The 16714-nt window shown below is 43.7% G+C and overlaps 1 protein-coding gene across 2 annotated transcripts in view; it reads left to right on the forward strand.

Annotated features, from left to right (window-relative positions):
• Positions 1–16714, forward strand: part of LOC105465207 (annexin A4) — an 81086-nt gene that overhangs the window by 23070 nt on the left and 41302 nt on the right. The window contains exons 1-2 of one of the 2 annotated variants that reach the window (XM_011713485.3): positions 11858–11950; positions 12173–12227. In XM_011713485.3, coding sequence (XP_011711787.1) covers positions 12219–12227 — 9 coding nt within the window. In that variant the 5' untranslated portion in view covers positions 11858–11950; positions 12173–12218. Of the gene's footprint in view, positions 1–11857; positions 11951–12172; positions 12228–16714 lie in introns of those variants that run through there. The other variant, XM_011713484.2, reaches the window with a different exon arrangement.

The following is a 16714-nucleotide window of genomic DNA, read 5'->3' on the forward strand; positions in this document are numbered from 1 at the left end:
TGCTCCCAGGTTCCAGAGATTCTCCTGCCTCAGACTCCCGGGTAGCCGGGATTGCAGGCACGTGCCACCATACCCAGCTAATTTTTGTATTTTTAGTAGAGACAGGATTTCCTCATGTTGGTCAGGCTGGTCTCGAACTCCTGACCTCAGGTGATCTGCCCGCCTCAGCCTCCCAAAGTGCTGGGATTACAGGTGTGAGCCACTGCACCAGGCCTAAGATACGTATTTTTGAATTACTTGTGGATTAAAAGGATTATTATTGCCTTCAGCAATCCTGTGAATAACTGGCCAAAATATGGACAAAAGATCCTCTGTAAGTTACTAGTTGGGTGCTAGGCTGGAATCGATTCTTTCTTCAGATGGCCTAGCAGGCAGGCCTCCAAATTTGTTTTCATTCCTTTAGCTTCTACATCTTGCCTTTGAATACATGTTTAAAATGTTATTTCTCTTGACTCAAACCCCGTCACTGCAATAAAACTTCCTTTACTTTTTTTTTTTTTTTTTTTTGAGACGGAGTCTCGCTCTGTCGCCCAGGCTGGAGTGCAGTGGCGCGATCTCAGCTCACTGCAAGCTCCGCCTCCCGGGTTCACGCCATTCTCCTGCCTCAGCCTCCCGAGTAGCTGGGACTACAGGCGCCCACAACCGCGCCGGCTAATTTTTTTTTTGTATTTTTAGTAGAGACGGGGTTTCACCGTGGTCTCGATCTCCTGACCTTGTGATCCGCCCGCCTCAGCCTCCCAAAGTGCTGGGATTACAGGCGTGAGCCACCGCGCCCGGCCTCCTTTACTTTTAGAAGGATCTAAGTTCCAAGAAGAAAAGGAGGAAAAAAAGAGAGTTACTGTCATTTTCCTATTTCATAGACGGTTTTGAAAGCCTTTAGTATTTGGGTGGGGCCCAGTCACACCCTTTGCAATCTGCAGACCAGTGGTTTAAATTTGTCGTCCTTGTGGGCTGTAAAGTGAAACCATGTACCAAAGAAAAATAGTGAATGACTCACTCACATGTGATCTTCCAGCGAAGAGGATTCAGTAGGAATGTGCCACAAGGCTGGCAGGTCCCTTCATACTGTAGGCTCAGGTGGCCTGTTCTGGGATGTGGGTCAGTGTTAGGAACCTGAATGGAGGCCGCCAAGTTGTGATGGGGTCTGAAGGAGAGCATCAGTTACCGGGGTGAATTCACCACAATGCAACATCCAGCAGACCCAGAGAAACTCTCTCTCAGCACGGCAAGAAAGGGAGGGTTCCTATTCACCAGGCTCATTAAACCTGTATGCACATACACATGTGCAAACACACACACGTGCAGACACACACATGTTGCTAATTTACCTACATTAAGAAATACGGAGCCAGGCATGGTGGTTCACACCTGTAATCCCAGCACTTTGGGAGGGTGAGGCGGGCAATCACTTGAGCCTAGAAATTCAAGGCCAGCCTGGGCAATGCAGCAAGGCCTTGTCTCTAGAAAATTAAAAAAAAAAAAAATTAGCTGGGCATGGTGGCATGTGCCTGTAGTTCCAGCTACTCAGGAGGCTGAGGCGGCAGGATCTCTTGAGCTAAGGAGTTCGAGGCTGCAGTGAGCTATGACTGTACCACTGCACTGCAGCCTGGGCAACAGGGTGAGACCCTGTCTCTTAAAAAAAAAAAAAAAAAAAAAAAAAAAATATATATATATATATATATATATATATATATATATGTATTATTTAGGCAAAAATCCTCATGCTCCAATATTTGTAGACAGGTTAATTTGGGAAGCCAAACTCTAGTCTAAAAGGTGCTTGGCAGCCATGGAACAAGGGAGTATTAGATGGACAGAATTCATCTTCACAGTGGGGAAATACCTGACCCTGACCACTGGCTTCACCCTTTCCGTAGGACAGGGCTTAGATGAATGTTTCAAAGTGAGCATCTGTGCCAGTTTTGCATGGAGTTTGCTTTGCTGATAGACACAAGTTTTCTTTAAACATGCTAATACCTTCCAGCAAGCCTGCTTCAACCCAGGAGCTGTTCTTTCCCATTAAAATGCGTTTGCATATCTTTGTTTTGATGGGTGTTTGCTGATTTTACTAGTCTAATGCTTAGGGAAGTATCTACTTTGCCTGCTTTCCAAATTCTGGGTGAGAGAGGAGAATGCACCATACCGTTGCCTCCACATATAGCCTACTAAATAGGACTTGAAATCAGAAGTCCTTGTTCCACATCCCTGCAGTCTGCCATAAGAACATAAGAAACTTTCTACTTGAGTCAGCACCTGGCTTGCCCATTTCTGGCAGATACAAGCGGGCAATTTGTGTTGTAGTGTATTATTATCCTTCTGGACATCCTGGAAACCAGTATAGATGTATTCTCAACATACCTACTTTTTCTTTATGAATTCATTGTAAATTATTTCCATGAATTTATTTAATCTTAGTTGAAATAAGTTGAAGTTATTTACAATTTATTTTTCCCTTTGGTAACTGCTATTGAGATAGGTCTCATATGTTTAATTCCCAACTATCTTTCAGTTGCTCTAAAACTATGTCTTAAAACTTCAGATCCCTATCCTAAGCCCTAGTTGTAGAGTTCAGACACTGTTAAGAAGCTGTACTCACCTACCCATGTTCTTCATAACCCTAGGTTTTTTGTTTTTTGTTTTTTTTTGAGACGGAATCTTGCTCTGTCGCCCGGGCTGGAGTGCAGTGGCGCGATCTCGGCTCACTGCAAGCTCCGCCTCCCAGGTTCACGCCATTCTCCTGCCTCAGCCTCCCAAGTAGCTGGGACTACAGGCGCCCACAACCATGCCCGGCTAATTTTTTGTATTTTTTTAGTAGAGACGGGGTTTCACTGTGTTAGCTGGGATGGTCTCGATCTCCTGACCTCGTGATCCGCCCGCCTCGGCCTCCCAAAGTGCTGGGATTACAGGCGTGAGCCACCACGCCCGGCCAAGCCTAGGTTTTTAAAGACATCACTAAAAAGTGCATCACCTTCAGGCTTCATCCTTCCATCTGGAACAGTCCTGATGCTTTTAGAGTTATTTGAGTCACCCCCAAAATGGGGGCGTGTTTGCATTTTACAAATGTAAAAACTGAGGTATAGTTGCTAATTATTTCGCCCCATCTATGAGCAGCAAAGGAGCTTTTAAACCCCCAACACAGTCTGAGTCATTGTGGAATTGGTCATAATGTGCAGCTTATGGATTGTGGAAAGGCCTTCAGAGAGAAAGAACAAAGGAATCAAGGAAGCTGAGGTAGCAAAGAATGTTGGGCAGAGGCTCTGCTAAGAGTATGGCACTGCGAGGCAGGTGGAAAATGAGGTGGGAAGGTTATAGGTGGAGCTTCCAGAAGAAAGGCTTTTCAGTCCTTGGGAGTTATCATTGTGTGCAGCTAAGAGAGGCCTACAGCAATTGTGTTTTGGGGGGGTGCATTTCTTTCCTCTTTCTGCTCCCCCCATCCTTGTGCCAAGAGTTATTGAGGCCTTACCAGGTCCCAGGCTCTAGGCTAATAAGCATTAGTGTAGACTGACTTTATATATATTATCTGATATAACAATGAATCGAGGAGTACCATTTTCTGCATTTATTTCTATACTCTATTTAGAAATTTGTTTGGTGGCCGGGCACAGTGGCTCACACCTGTAATACCAGCACTTTGGGAGGCCGAGGTGGGCAGATCATGAGGTCAGGAGATCGACACCATCCTGGCAAACATGGTGAAACCCCATCTCTACTAAAAATTCAAAAATTAGTTGGGCATGGTGGCAGGCGCCTGTGATCCCAGCTACTGGGGAGGCTGAGGCAGAAGAATCACTTGAACCCGGGAGGCGGAGGTTGCAGTGAGCAGAGATCACACCACTGCACTCCAGCCTGGCAACAGAGCGAGACTCTGTTTGAAAAAAAAAGAAATTTGTTTCATACTAGTAAAACTTTAATAAATAAACAACAGCTGTCTGTATATAAATGTGTATATTACACTGTGTGCTGTCCGAGTTTCAAAGTAAATTGACTAAAAGTATCCAGTGTTCAAGTATGATACCTTCTTTTTCCTTAAGCGAAATATTTCTAGCTCCTTGCATAATGACTCTCAGTATTTCCAGAAGGCTTTGATCAAGGTGTCTTTCCACTTCTTGATGTGGTAGAAAGGAGTGGAATGTTCATATTAAAGGTTGCCTTTTTTGGAGAGGTGTCCCCCTTCCCTGCCTCCTCACTTGTCATTTATTCCAAAACTACATGAAAGCAAAGGGAAGGCCCTTGCTCTGAAAAGCTGTATCTGCCAGGGTTGTCAGCCAATTAGCATATGAATCATACTTACCAAGGGATATGGGTACATGTGGATCATTCACATGACATGAAACAGGGCCTCCAGACCAAGGACTGGCTGGGATCTATGAAGGTCTTAAGCTGTGCCCATGACTTTTGTTTGTTTGTTTATCAATATTTGTTTTATTCTCCTTTCTTTCTTTCTTTTTTTTTTTTTTTTTTGAGACAGAGTCTCACTCTGTTACCCAGGCTGGAGTACAGTGGCACAATCTCAACTCACTGCAACCTCCACCTCCCAGGTTCAAGCGATTCTTGTGCCTCAGCCTCCCTAGTAGCTGGGATTACAGGCATGCGCCATCATGCCTTGCTAATTTTGGTATTTTTAGTAGAGGCAGGATTTCACTGTGTTGGCCAGGCTGGTCTCGAACTCCTGACCTTAAGTGATCTGCCCACCCCTGCCTCCCAAAGTGCTGAGGTTACAGGCGTGAGCCATCTCACCCTGCCCTATGTGTTAATAACCATTTAAAAATTTCCACCCTGCTAAGACGAGTCTCTGACTCTCTGTGCCTTTCTCCATTCTTCTCTTAACTAACCTCATGTTTTTATTAGCATCTGTAAGACCCATAAGGGGAAACTGAGAGAGGAAATTCAATAAGACTCCCTTGGTTTTGCAGCGGTAAGATTATATGAGGTGTTTATGTTAAAGGAGCCCCCCCGCCTTTTTTTTTTTTTTTCTTTTGAGATGGAGTTTCGCTGTTGTTGCCCAGGTTGGAGAGCAGTGGTGCAATTTCAGCTCGTTGCAACCTCCACCTCCCAGGTTCAAGTGATTCTTCCACCTCAGCCTCCCGAATAGCTGGGATTACAGGCGCCTGCCACCACGCCTGACTAATTTTGTGTATTTTTAGTAGAGATGGGGTTTCATCAGGTTGGCCAGGCTGGTTTCAAACTCCTGACCTCAGGTGATCCGCCTGCCTCGGCCTCCCAAAGTGCAGGAATTACAGGCGTGGCCAAAAGGAGCGCCCTTAACTGCAGCATTTACCATGACCTGGGTAACAGGCATATTCAGCAGACAGATACCCTGATGATCATCAAGCCAGTCCTGTGTGGTTTGCATATGAAGCATATCACCCTTCATCAGGGGTGTTCTACTTGACTTTTATAAGGGGAGAGGAACAGTCCCCCTTCTCAGGGTAAACAGACCTTAGTGTGGCTTTTCTCCAGTCCACCAGGCTGGATGTTCTCTCAGGAATAACCTCCTATGCCTCTGGACCACCGGAAACATCTGCAATTGCTCCATGGAGAGCTGTGGGTCCTGCATCAACCCAAACATGAATGCTAGCATTTTGAATACTCTGCAGTGTTCAAAACCTAAGACACTGTCACTCACTTAGTTACTCACACAACACATTTGAATAAAGGTTCTTCAGGAAGTTTATGATACTGATCTACAAAATGAAATAATTTCTGGCCGGGCGCGGCGGCTCACGCCTGTAATCCCAGCACTTTGGGAGGCCAAGGCGGGCGGATCACGAGGTCAGGAGATCGAGACCATCCTGGCTAACACGGTAAAATCTCGTCTCTGTTAAAAATACAAAAAATTAGCCGGGTGTGGTGGCGGGCGCCTGTAGTCCCGGCTACTCGGGAGGCTGAGGCAGGAGAATGGCGTGAACCCGGGAGGCGGAGTTTGCAGTGAGCCAAGATCGTGTCACTGCATTCCAGCCTGGGCGACTGAGATCGTGTTACTGCACTCCAGCCTAGGCAACAGAGCGAGACTCCATCACAAAAAAAAAAAAAAAAAAAAAAAAAAAAAAAAAGAAATAATTTCTTCACACTCTACCCTGTGTTTTCAATCGTTTCATGGTTTGCCTTCCACCCCACATGAACTGCCTTCTTGGTTACCAGAGTTCTTAGTGATATTGTCTGTAATCTCAGCATAATTTTGCCATTGGTGGGTGGCTTCGCAATTAGTGGCTAGAGCATAGACTCACTGAAATCTGAGCTTGGTCTGACCCAGCACTCTCCCTTAATTTTATTTTAGCTATGACAGATAACAATAAGCAAGGGACTGAATATGTCACCTTTTCTTACTAGTTTGCATTTCCGTATGCATCCAGTAAGCCAACTCCTTGGGGTAGCTTTTACCTTTACTAACAGATCTCAGCATGGTATGCTACTCTGTACCATGGGTGGCTGTTACCAATGCCCTGGGTTCTTGTAATTACCCAGGATAGAAATCAAGAGCAATCACCATACATAGCAGCAAAGAAAAAGTTTGTTTTGGCTTGTGCACAAGGGAGCCAGTGCTGAGAAAGGACAAGAAACAGACTGCTCTCAGAGGATAGTGTGTGGGTTAGTTTTATAGGGTCTTTCCATGGGAAAGGGTTACATCAGAGCATGTATAGGAGAGACTTTTCTAGCACTCACACAGTAGCTCAGCATGCTTCTTCATGCATCATATGCAACATTAGCATTTTAAATCTCCACCCCACTCATTTTGAGCCTTAAAATGAGGAAGGGTAACTGTAGGTTGGACTTTAAGTCTAGCTATGCATGCAGGGCTCCAGGGAAGTCCCCAGGCCCCTGAAATAGGAGCTTGTGGTTAATAAGCTTCTTGGGTCTTTTGTTATTAATTGACTGAGAGTTAGATAAGTTAGAGCTTGAGTGAAAGGCTTCTATCATTTTCTTCCAGGCCATTTTATTTATTATTATTTTATTTATTTATTTATTGAGACAGAATCTCACTCTGTTGCCCAGGCTGGAGTACAGTGGTGCAATCTTGGCTCACTGCAACCTCCATCTCTGGGGGTTCATATGATTCTCCTGCCTCAGCCTCCTGAGTAGCTGGGATTACAGGCACCCACCACCATGCTCAGCTTAATTTTTATATTTTTATTAGAGATGGGGTTTCATCATGTTGGCCAGGCTGATCTCAAACTCCTGACCTCAGGCGATCTACCCACCTCAGCCTCCCAAAGTACTGGGATTACAAGCATGAGCCACCGTGCCTGGCCCAGACCATTTAAAAATAGGGAGCCCACCAGCCTGCCTGTCTCATGACCATGTGGCCACCTAGGAATCAAAGTTCCTCATCCCTAACCCTTTCGTTCTTTTTCTTCCCAAACCTGCAAGCCGGGGCCATTCTAGCAAACCTCACTTCTGACACTGATTGTATAGGAAAACGAACTATTTTTTCCTTATACTTTAACACTTTTTCACTTCTAGCACCAGATGTGGGTGGGTGAGGAGGCGGGGTGGGGGTTCCCACATCAAGCAGTTCTTCAGTTCTCTTTGGACACCAACTGGGTATGCCACAATTTAACTCAGTTCTGACACTATCAAGTTAGCACAGACCCCACTGGTTAAGGCAGGGGTGTCCAATCTTTTGACTTCCCTGGGACACATTGGAAGAAGAAGAATTGTCTTGGACCACACATAAAATATACTAACACTAACAATAGCTCCTGAGCTAAAAAAAAAAAAAAAAAAAAAAAAATTGAAAAAATCTCATATGTTTTAAGAAAGTTTACGCATTTGTGTTGAGCCAGATTCAAAGCTGTCCTGGGCTGCATGTGGCCCATGGGCCACAGGTTGGACAAGCTTGGGTTAAGGGGTCAGTCCCACAAGTCTCCCCACTTCAGATGCCAGTGGCAAGTGCAGCCTGTCACCTGTGCTTCTGATGGAATGGCTAGAAATCGGAGGTTCCCATGACCCCCTGTTGACTTTCATCATTTGCTAGAATGGCTCACAGGACTCAGGAAAACAGTTTACTTACTGGATTATCGGTTTATAATAAAGGGATACAGTCTGGGAACAGCCACATGGAAGAATGCATAGAGTGGGGCATGTGGGGAGGGGCTCACAGCTTCCACGGCCTCTCCAGATGCACCGTCTTCCCCGCACCTCCATGTGTTCACTAACCTGGAAGCTCTTCAAACCCTTTACTCCCTATTTCCCACCGTCCTTTGGGTTTTTATGGAGTCTTCGTTACATAGGCATGATTGATCAAATCATTGGCCATTGGTAATGAAATCAGTCTCCAGCCCTTCTCCCCTCCCATGAGATGAGAGGTTGGACTGAAAATTCCAACTCTCTATCACAGAGTTTTTTTACTGGAGCAACCAGTCCCCCATCCTAGAGTTATCTGGTGGCTTTCCAGACATCCCCTCATTAACATGAACTCAGGTGTGGTTAATGGGGCTTGTTATGAATAACAAAATATGCTCCTTTCACCGTTATTGTTCTTATCACTTAGAAAATTCCAAGGGATTTAGGAGTTCTGTACCAGGAACAGGAGGATGAAGAGGTGTATATTCCTTATTCTAGGTCACAATATTGTATGGCCTGACTGCATCTTCATCTCATGACACTCTTGCCCTTGTTCACAATGCTTTTGTCCATCCCTCAAACACAGTAAGCCCATTTCTGCTTCAGGGCCTTTGCACTGACTGTTCCAGCTGCCTGAGAGTTCTCCTTCAGAACTTTGAATGGCTAGCCCCTTCCCTTCATTCAGGTCTTAGTTCAGATGTCAACTCAGAGATGCCTCCTGGATCGCCCTGCCCAGGCCAGCTCCTTCCTGGTAACCTGATCCTGTTATCTTCCATGTCAGGGGTCAGCGAATGTTTTCTGTGAAGGGCCAGACAGTGAATATTCTTAGCTTCCTGGGCTGCATGGTCTCTGTCACAACTACTCATTTCTGCTGTTGTAGCTTGAAAGTAGCCACAGACAAAATGTAAACAAACACGTGTGACTGTTCCAATAAGTCTTTGAAATTTGAATTTTGTATAATTTTCACATGTCATAAAATATCATTTTTTTGATTTTTTAGTCAATTATAAAAAAATATAACAACATTCTTGGCTTGTAGGTCATACAAAAGCAGGATTTCACCCATGAGCTATTGTGGTTTGCCGATCCTTGTTCTGTGCTGTCATCCTGTTATATTTTCATCATCTCGCCAAAATCAGAAATTATCTCATTTATTCCTTCTAAAATTTGTTGTTGGTGGCAAAGAAGTTGAGTAGAAGTTAGAAGTAAGAGTTAAAAATATATTTTAAAATTGTCAAAGTGTTTTAGCAGCCTATGCTGGGCCTGTTAATATCAGAACTAATTAGAGTTAGCCAAATTACAATGCATCTCTACAGCAGATATCGGCACTGTCACCAAGTCTGCTGTCTCTGGGGTCAGGAGAGGCCTGGTTGACGTATATCTGGCATTTAGAAAGAGAAGTTGGGCTAGGCGCAGTGGCTCACGCCTGTAATCCCAGCACTTTGGGAGGCCAAGGCGGGCGGATCATCTGAGGTTGGGAGTTCGAGACCAGCCTGACCAACATGGAGAAACCCCATCTCAACTAAAAATACAAAATTAGCCAGGCATGGTGGCACATGCCTGTAATCCCAGCTACTCAGGAGGCTGAGGCAGGAGAATCACTTGAACCCGGGAGGCAGAGGTTGCAGTGAGCCGAGATCGTGCCATTGCACTCCAGCCTGGGCAACAGAGCAACACTCTGCCTCCAAAAGAAAGGAAAGAGAAGTCAGAATGAATCCTTTTTTTTTTTTTTTAATGAAATAAGGGGCTCAAGTAATGATTTCTATTGTGGAAAGAGCTTGAAAATTACGTTTGTTAAAACTATTTGTCAAAAGATAAAGATGTCTAGTTATGTAAAAAATAAAATTAAAAAATAAATGTGTTGTTTATCTCTTCTGGTAGACTATAAATGCCTTGACAGCAGGTTCATTGTCTTATCCACTGCATTATCTCTATCAACAGAACAAGTGTGCCTGGAGAAGTGTTGTGAGAGGTCATTTAGGAACATTTGGTGATTGAATGAGTAAATCTATACAGTCCATGAGTCACTACATCTGATAAAGCCTTCCAAACATCCTCCGTATATCATATTTCAGTGCCACACCCTGCCCAGGCCTTTGCCTCTACCCATCTGTTCCTGTAGTCATCTCTCAAGCCTTCTTAACTCCTTCTCCCTCACTCCAGTCTCTCTTTCCAGTTTACCCTATAGTAAAGTACAGTACCTTGCTAAAGTTTTTCTTTTATTATGGCACTTCTCTGCAAATAACAAAAAGCTTTCCACAGTATTCCCATGACCTGTGGTATGCTCTAAAGCCAGACTCCTCAGCCAGGCATGCAAGGCCCATACCATTCAGTTTGCTTTGGCTTTTCCAACCTTGTTTCTGAGCTTTCCCTGGAATGAGCCCTCTGCTGTCATGCCCGCATTTCCTCATTATCCCTGAAACTGCAGCTCATTCCCACCTCTGCACCGTTGCTCAGGCTGTGCCCCAGGACTAGTTGGTTCTCCCCTTAGTTGAACCCGCAGGTAATAGGGGGTCAGTCGGCAATGAATGATGGGAAACAGGAAGAATGAAACTGGAAGGTAAAAAGCAAATGTGATCAAACAAGGCCTAAGTGGTAATAAGGTGGGTTAAGAAGGACTTAGTTATCATCAAAAGGCACGCTGCTTGGTCAGATTATCTAGACCAGTGCTTTTCAAACTACTGTACAGGCAAATATTTGGGGAATCTTCTAAAAATGCAGATTCTGGGAGTAGGTCTGGGGTAGGGACCTGAGATTCTGCTTTTTCTTTCTTTCTTTCTTTAGAGACAGGGTCTCACTCTGTTACCCAGACTGGAGTGCAGTGACATGATCTTGGCTCGCTGCAACCTCTGCCTCCCAGGCTCAAGTGATTCTCCTGCCTCAGCCTCCCAAGTAGCTGGAATTACAGGCGTGTGCCACTATCCCCCAGCTAATTTTTATATTTTTAGTAGAGATGGAGTTTCACCATGTGGGCCAGGCTGGTCTCAAACTCCTGACCTCAAATGATCCACCTGCCTCGGCCTCCCAAAGTGCTGGGATTACAGGCATGAGCCACCGTGCCCAGTCAGATTCTGCATTTTTAACAAGCTCCCAGGAATGCATGTACTCCTGGTTCTCAGATGACTCTTTGAGTATCGAGGATCTAACTAAATTCTGAGAAAAGGAACCTTATCCAGGTGGTTTGCACCTGTAGTCCCAGTGACTCGGGAGGCTGAGGCAGGAGGATCGCTTGAGTCCAGGAGTTTGAGGCTGCAGTGGGCTATGATTGCACCACTACACTCCAGCCTGGACATGGAGGGAGACCCTGACTCAAAAAAAGCAAGAAAAGAGAAGGTGCCTTGTTCATATGACTTAGATATGGGAACAGGAGGTGGTGGGCTGCCGTTAGGGGACTGTTTATATATCATGAGAACTCCACAAGAGTCCTAGACTACAATGAAGACATTTCTTGCATTCTGAACAACTGAAAGAAATGTGTGATGATGATGAAAGAGGGGGTACTGAAAACCGAGGACAAAGTTGAGTGGATAAGCCTGCAGCTTAAAGGGAAGAAACACCTTTAATCCTAGAATGGTGGCAGTAAAAATCGCCATTGGGAAATGAAAAGATTCTCATGTTGGTTGGGCTGCTGGCCTGTCATCACACACACACGTACACACACACACAAACACACTCACACAGATGCACACACGGAGGGGAGGCTGGTATGCTGTACTTTCCTCTGATGCAGTTGGATTATCTCTTTTCTCAAAGGGGGAACCTCTTCTGGTCTGCTATAACATTCAGTTCAGAATCTGTGTCCAGCTTGAGTACAAGTAATGGTACCTTACCCTAACAAAACAATAGGAATCCTTTCTGTCGTGTGTATCTCCAAACAGAAGAACAGGTAGGAAAATATTTTACCAGTATGATAAAGTTGACTTTTTTAACAGTTTCTCTAATTACTAGCCCACTCCTTGTATCTTTGGCTAATCAGTAACTGGCCTTTTGATTAAGTTGGATGTCATTTCCTCATGGCTTAGCTTCATGCAAACTGCAAGTTATCCTGATGAATGATTTTAATGCCATTTCCTTGATCACAATCATTTCCCCTCTGCTTTTATCACAGAAGAACTTCTGCTTGGGTGACTGAACTCTGATCTTGACCTAGAGTCATGGCCGTGGTAAGTTGTGAACTACCTCAACTTTATCTGGTGCCAGCTGCTAACAGGTACAGAATGTGGGCGCAGCGACTGTTAGCTTAAACAAAGCCTTGTTTACTCAATAGAGGGAAGGGAGGAGGACATGAAAAGGCAGATCTATTTCTAAACATCATTTAAATTTCTTTTAGGGGTGGTAAGCAACTTGACCTTGAAAACTGATTCAAAGAGAGAATTATTTGAATTCTTTTAACATCCTGAGAATATAGAAACAAGTTGTAGTTTTCTGTCTACAGAGGCACTACATGTTTATTTTAGAACATTTAAAAAGGAAAAACTAAAAATTCTGCAGGTTCTACCACCAGAAGAGGACTGCTATCCATATTCTGAGGTAGCCACATCATTTGAGGCTCTTGAAGAGGGGTATTTCCTAACAATATGGGTGTGTCGGCCGCCTCTTGCTTTACACAGTAATCAGACACCTTGGACCTTGGTTATCTGATCTTTGGAACAAGCATCGAATTGAATCCCTTTGAGAGTTCTGTACAGTTCAGCTCTGAGGTGGAAGCTGAGCCTCTTAGCTGAAAACATGGCTCTACCTAAGGCTGGCCATCTGCTCGCCTTCTCTCACCCAAATATGTTTCTGAATAGACAAGTAATTCTGGTCCATGGTCTTCTGGAGGAAGCAATAATAGAAGTGGAAATCTTATACCTAGAAAGGAACCGGAGAGCCTTCCAGCTTGAGATTTGCCTTCCTTTAGGGAGATGGATGTGTAAAGTGAATTATCCTGAACAAAGAGTAATATACTCTTAATTTTTTTTTTTTGCATTAGATGTTCCAGAAATTTCTTCATGATCTCTGACAGTCAAAGGCTTATTCATGTGTGCCCCAAATCTCTCATGCTTTAGTTTAAAATCAATTTCTTGCTGATTGATTCTCCCTAGCCATGGAGAATTTTAAAAAAATATTTATTTATTTTATTTTTTATTTTATTTATTTTTATTTATTTATTTACTTATTTTAGACAGAGTCTCCCTCTGTTGCCCAGGCTGGAGTGCAGTAGCGCTATCTCGGCTCACTGCAAGCTCCGCCTCCCGGTTCACACCATTCTTCTGCCTCAGCCTCCCGAGTAGCTGGGACTACAGGCACCCACCACTAGGCCCGGCTAATTTTTTGTATCTTTTAGTAGAGATGAGGTTTCACCTTGTTAGCCAGGATGGTCTTGATCTCCTGACCTCGTGATCCACCCGCCTCAGCCTCCCAAAGTGCTGGGATTACAGGCGTGAGCCACCGAGCCTGGCCTATTTTTATTTTTTATAGGGATGAGGGGCTCGCTATGTTGCCCAAGCTGGTCTCAAACTCCTGGCTTCAAGCAATCCTCCCACCTTGGCCTCCCAAAGTGCTGGGATTACAGGCATGAGCCACTGTGCCTAGCCAACGTGGAGAATATTTATTCAGAAATGCTTATGGTGCCCCTACTTTGTGCCAGATGTGGTACTGGGACCCAGAATTAATGAGATGCTTTTCCTGTCTTCAGTAGGCTCACAGCTTTCCTACAAATGAAGACTGTAATTAAGTGGCTCTTTGTGTGCTTTCCACTCTAGGAAAATTACCTCAGTTGCTCTCATCTTTCCTCCTAAAACCTGTTTTTCTATCATGACTATTATTTATTAGACAGATAAAGGACATTTTAAAAAGAAAACCACACTATCCAGTCACAACATTGGAAACACCAACTATTTGCCATTATTTTATTTTAGACCTTACTCATATGTATAATGATTTTTCAATAAGAGTAATAAGAGGATAAACAACAGTTTTATAGCCTTTCTTTTCCTCTACTTAGTACAGGAAAATAGGAAACAAGTTATGTATTCACTCTGATCTTATGCTTTATCTCTTCTCTATGCTAATGAGATAATGTAATGTTTATATTACATTTCATATCATTAAAATTATTTACTCTAGTGGTTATGTTTTAATTTTCTTCTTAATTTTTTTTTTGTTTGTTTGTTTTTTTGTTTTTTTGAGACAGAGGCTCAATCTGTTGCCCAGGCTGGAGTGCAATGGCGTGATCTCGGCTCACTACCACCTCCGCCCTGGGTTCAAGCGATTCCCCTGCCTCAGCCTCCCAAGTAGCTGGGATTACAGGTGCCCACCACCACACCTGACTAATTTTTTTGTATTTTTAGTAGAGACAGGGTTTCACCATGTTGGCCAGGATGGTCTCGAACTCCTGACCTCATGATCCACCCACCCTGGCCTCCCAAAGTGCTGGGATTACGGGCATGAGCCACCGTGCCCTGCTTTCTTCTTAATGTTTAAAAAATTTGCTGAATTCTCTACAATATGTTTTTAAATCATTGTATTCAAGATTTTAAAACATGTTTTATGGAGATATAATTTGCATATAGTGAAATGCACATCCTTTAAGGTTACTGGTCGATAAGTTTTGACAAATGTATATACCCACATAACCTACTCGTGTATCGAGGTAGGACATTTTATCATTCCTAGAAGCTCCTCCATGCCCCTTTCGTATCAACTCCCCTTCCCACCCTCCACTCCACACAGGCAATGCAACTGCTCTTCTGAGTGTTATCATAAGTTAGTTTTGCCTGTTCTAGAACATCCTATAAATGGAATCATAGAGTAGGTACTATTTTGTGTCTGACTTCTTTTTCTGGGCGTTATATTCTTTTGCAATTCATCCGTGTTGTTGCATCAGTAGTTTGTTCCTCCATTCCTTTTTTTGCTCATTAGTATCCATTGTATTGTATTCCGTTCTTTTTGGCATATATCTTCTTCATTATTAATGTAATAACAACATTTCATCAATTGTGATATGGCACCTATTTTTATCTATTCATTTTCATCATTCCTTTCTGTATCCTCTCTGTTTCCTTTGCCTGCTATCACAATGGGCCCTCTTGGGACAGAATTCCGTGTCTTCCCAGAATGGATAATGGTATATTATACTCTGAAATTTAATCAATATGGGCTAACAGGGAACACATTTCTTGATCTTTTTCCTAGAGAAAAAGAGTCACTAAGAATGCTAACTGGTAAACAGAACCACCCTTGCCAATTCCTCTATCGATTCACCTTATTATCTATTAATCCTAATCCCACAGTAGTGTCCCTCAGCAATGTAGTTTGCTTAATAGTTGAATGCAGTGTTTGAATGCCATCCAAAAATTTTTCAATACAGGAGTTCCAAAAGAACCTTGTGAAACATTCAACTGAGAAAGCTGTCTCATGCTGGGGCCAAAGGCCATGTTGGAATTCTGACAGCAAGTCACCAATTTGCGTATTACTACTGATATATAATAGAAGAAAAGAAGTAAAGTACCTCTGTTAGTTTCTTGAAGCTGCCAAAACAAAGTAATAGCACAAACTGGGTGGCTTAGAATAATAGAAATGTGTTGCCTCACAGTTCTGGAGGCCAGAAACCCAAAGCAAGGTGTCAGCAGGGCTGTGTTCCCTTTCACACCTGTGCAGAAGCCTTCTGGGCCTCTTCCTAGCTTCTGGGGGTTTGCTGGCAGTCCTAGCTATTCTTTGGCTTGCTGCTGCATAACTTCCATCTCTGCCTTTGTCCTACGGTGCTTGCCCCTTTTACCTCTGTCTTCTCATGTCCACATCTTCTTATAATGACACCAGTCATATTGGATCAGGGGCCCACCCTACTCCAGTATCACCTCAACTTAACTGATTAATCTGCAGCGGCCCTATTTCCAAATAAGGTCACATTCTGAGGTGCTGGAGGTTAGGACTTCAATGTGTCTTTTTTGTGGGGGAGATACAATTCATCCAATAACAGTGCCCAAGGAAGTTGATGTCATACATTTCTGCGTTCCTCTGTCAGACGTAAAAGGGTGATGACCAAGTGCTAAATGTTTATCATATCCAGGACATGAAAGCCTGGTCTTGCAGCAGAGAAGGCCCATGCCCTGGGTACCTGAGGACTTGGACGGGCTTGATGTGGGCCACTATGGGCCTGAGAGGTCCAGGCCAGGGTGGTCTAGTGCAGTAAGCTCAAGTCAGGCTCACTAGAGAACTGCACTAAGGGTATAAAAATCCTCCATTCCTTTAGATGGCCCATATTACATTCTTGGATCTAATTAGATTATCAGAAAACTTTAACTCTATTCCACACCGTTTTTGCCACCTTGTACAAATGCTCCATCCTAGATTCTGCTTTGGCATTACCCCATAGGCTTGTGTGGAGGTGTAATACAAGAAATAGATGAAAGAATCTCATTATTTTATTTATTATGGAGGCACAGCTGAAGTCCTCTTTCATGATGATGATGATGATGATGATGATGATTCTGAGTTTTTGTTTTAGTGTTTACTTTTTTCTGGGTTTTGTGCTAAGTACATTCCTATATTATCCTGTTTCTGTGAGTTATCATTATTCCCAATATACAAGTGAGAAAAATGAAATGTCCCAGGCCACACAGCTAGAAAGAGGTAAAGGTAAGATTCATACCCCACTCCAGTGCTTATG

The sequence above is a fragment of the Macaca nemestrina genome, chromosome 13, assembly GCF_043159975.1.
Source record: "Macaca nemestrina isolate mMacNem1 chromosome 13, mMacNem.hap1, whole genome shotgun sequence".
NCBI classification, from domain to species: Eukaryota; Metazoa; Chordata; class Mammalia; order Primates; family Cercopithecidae; genus Macaca; species Macaca nemestrina.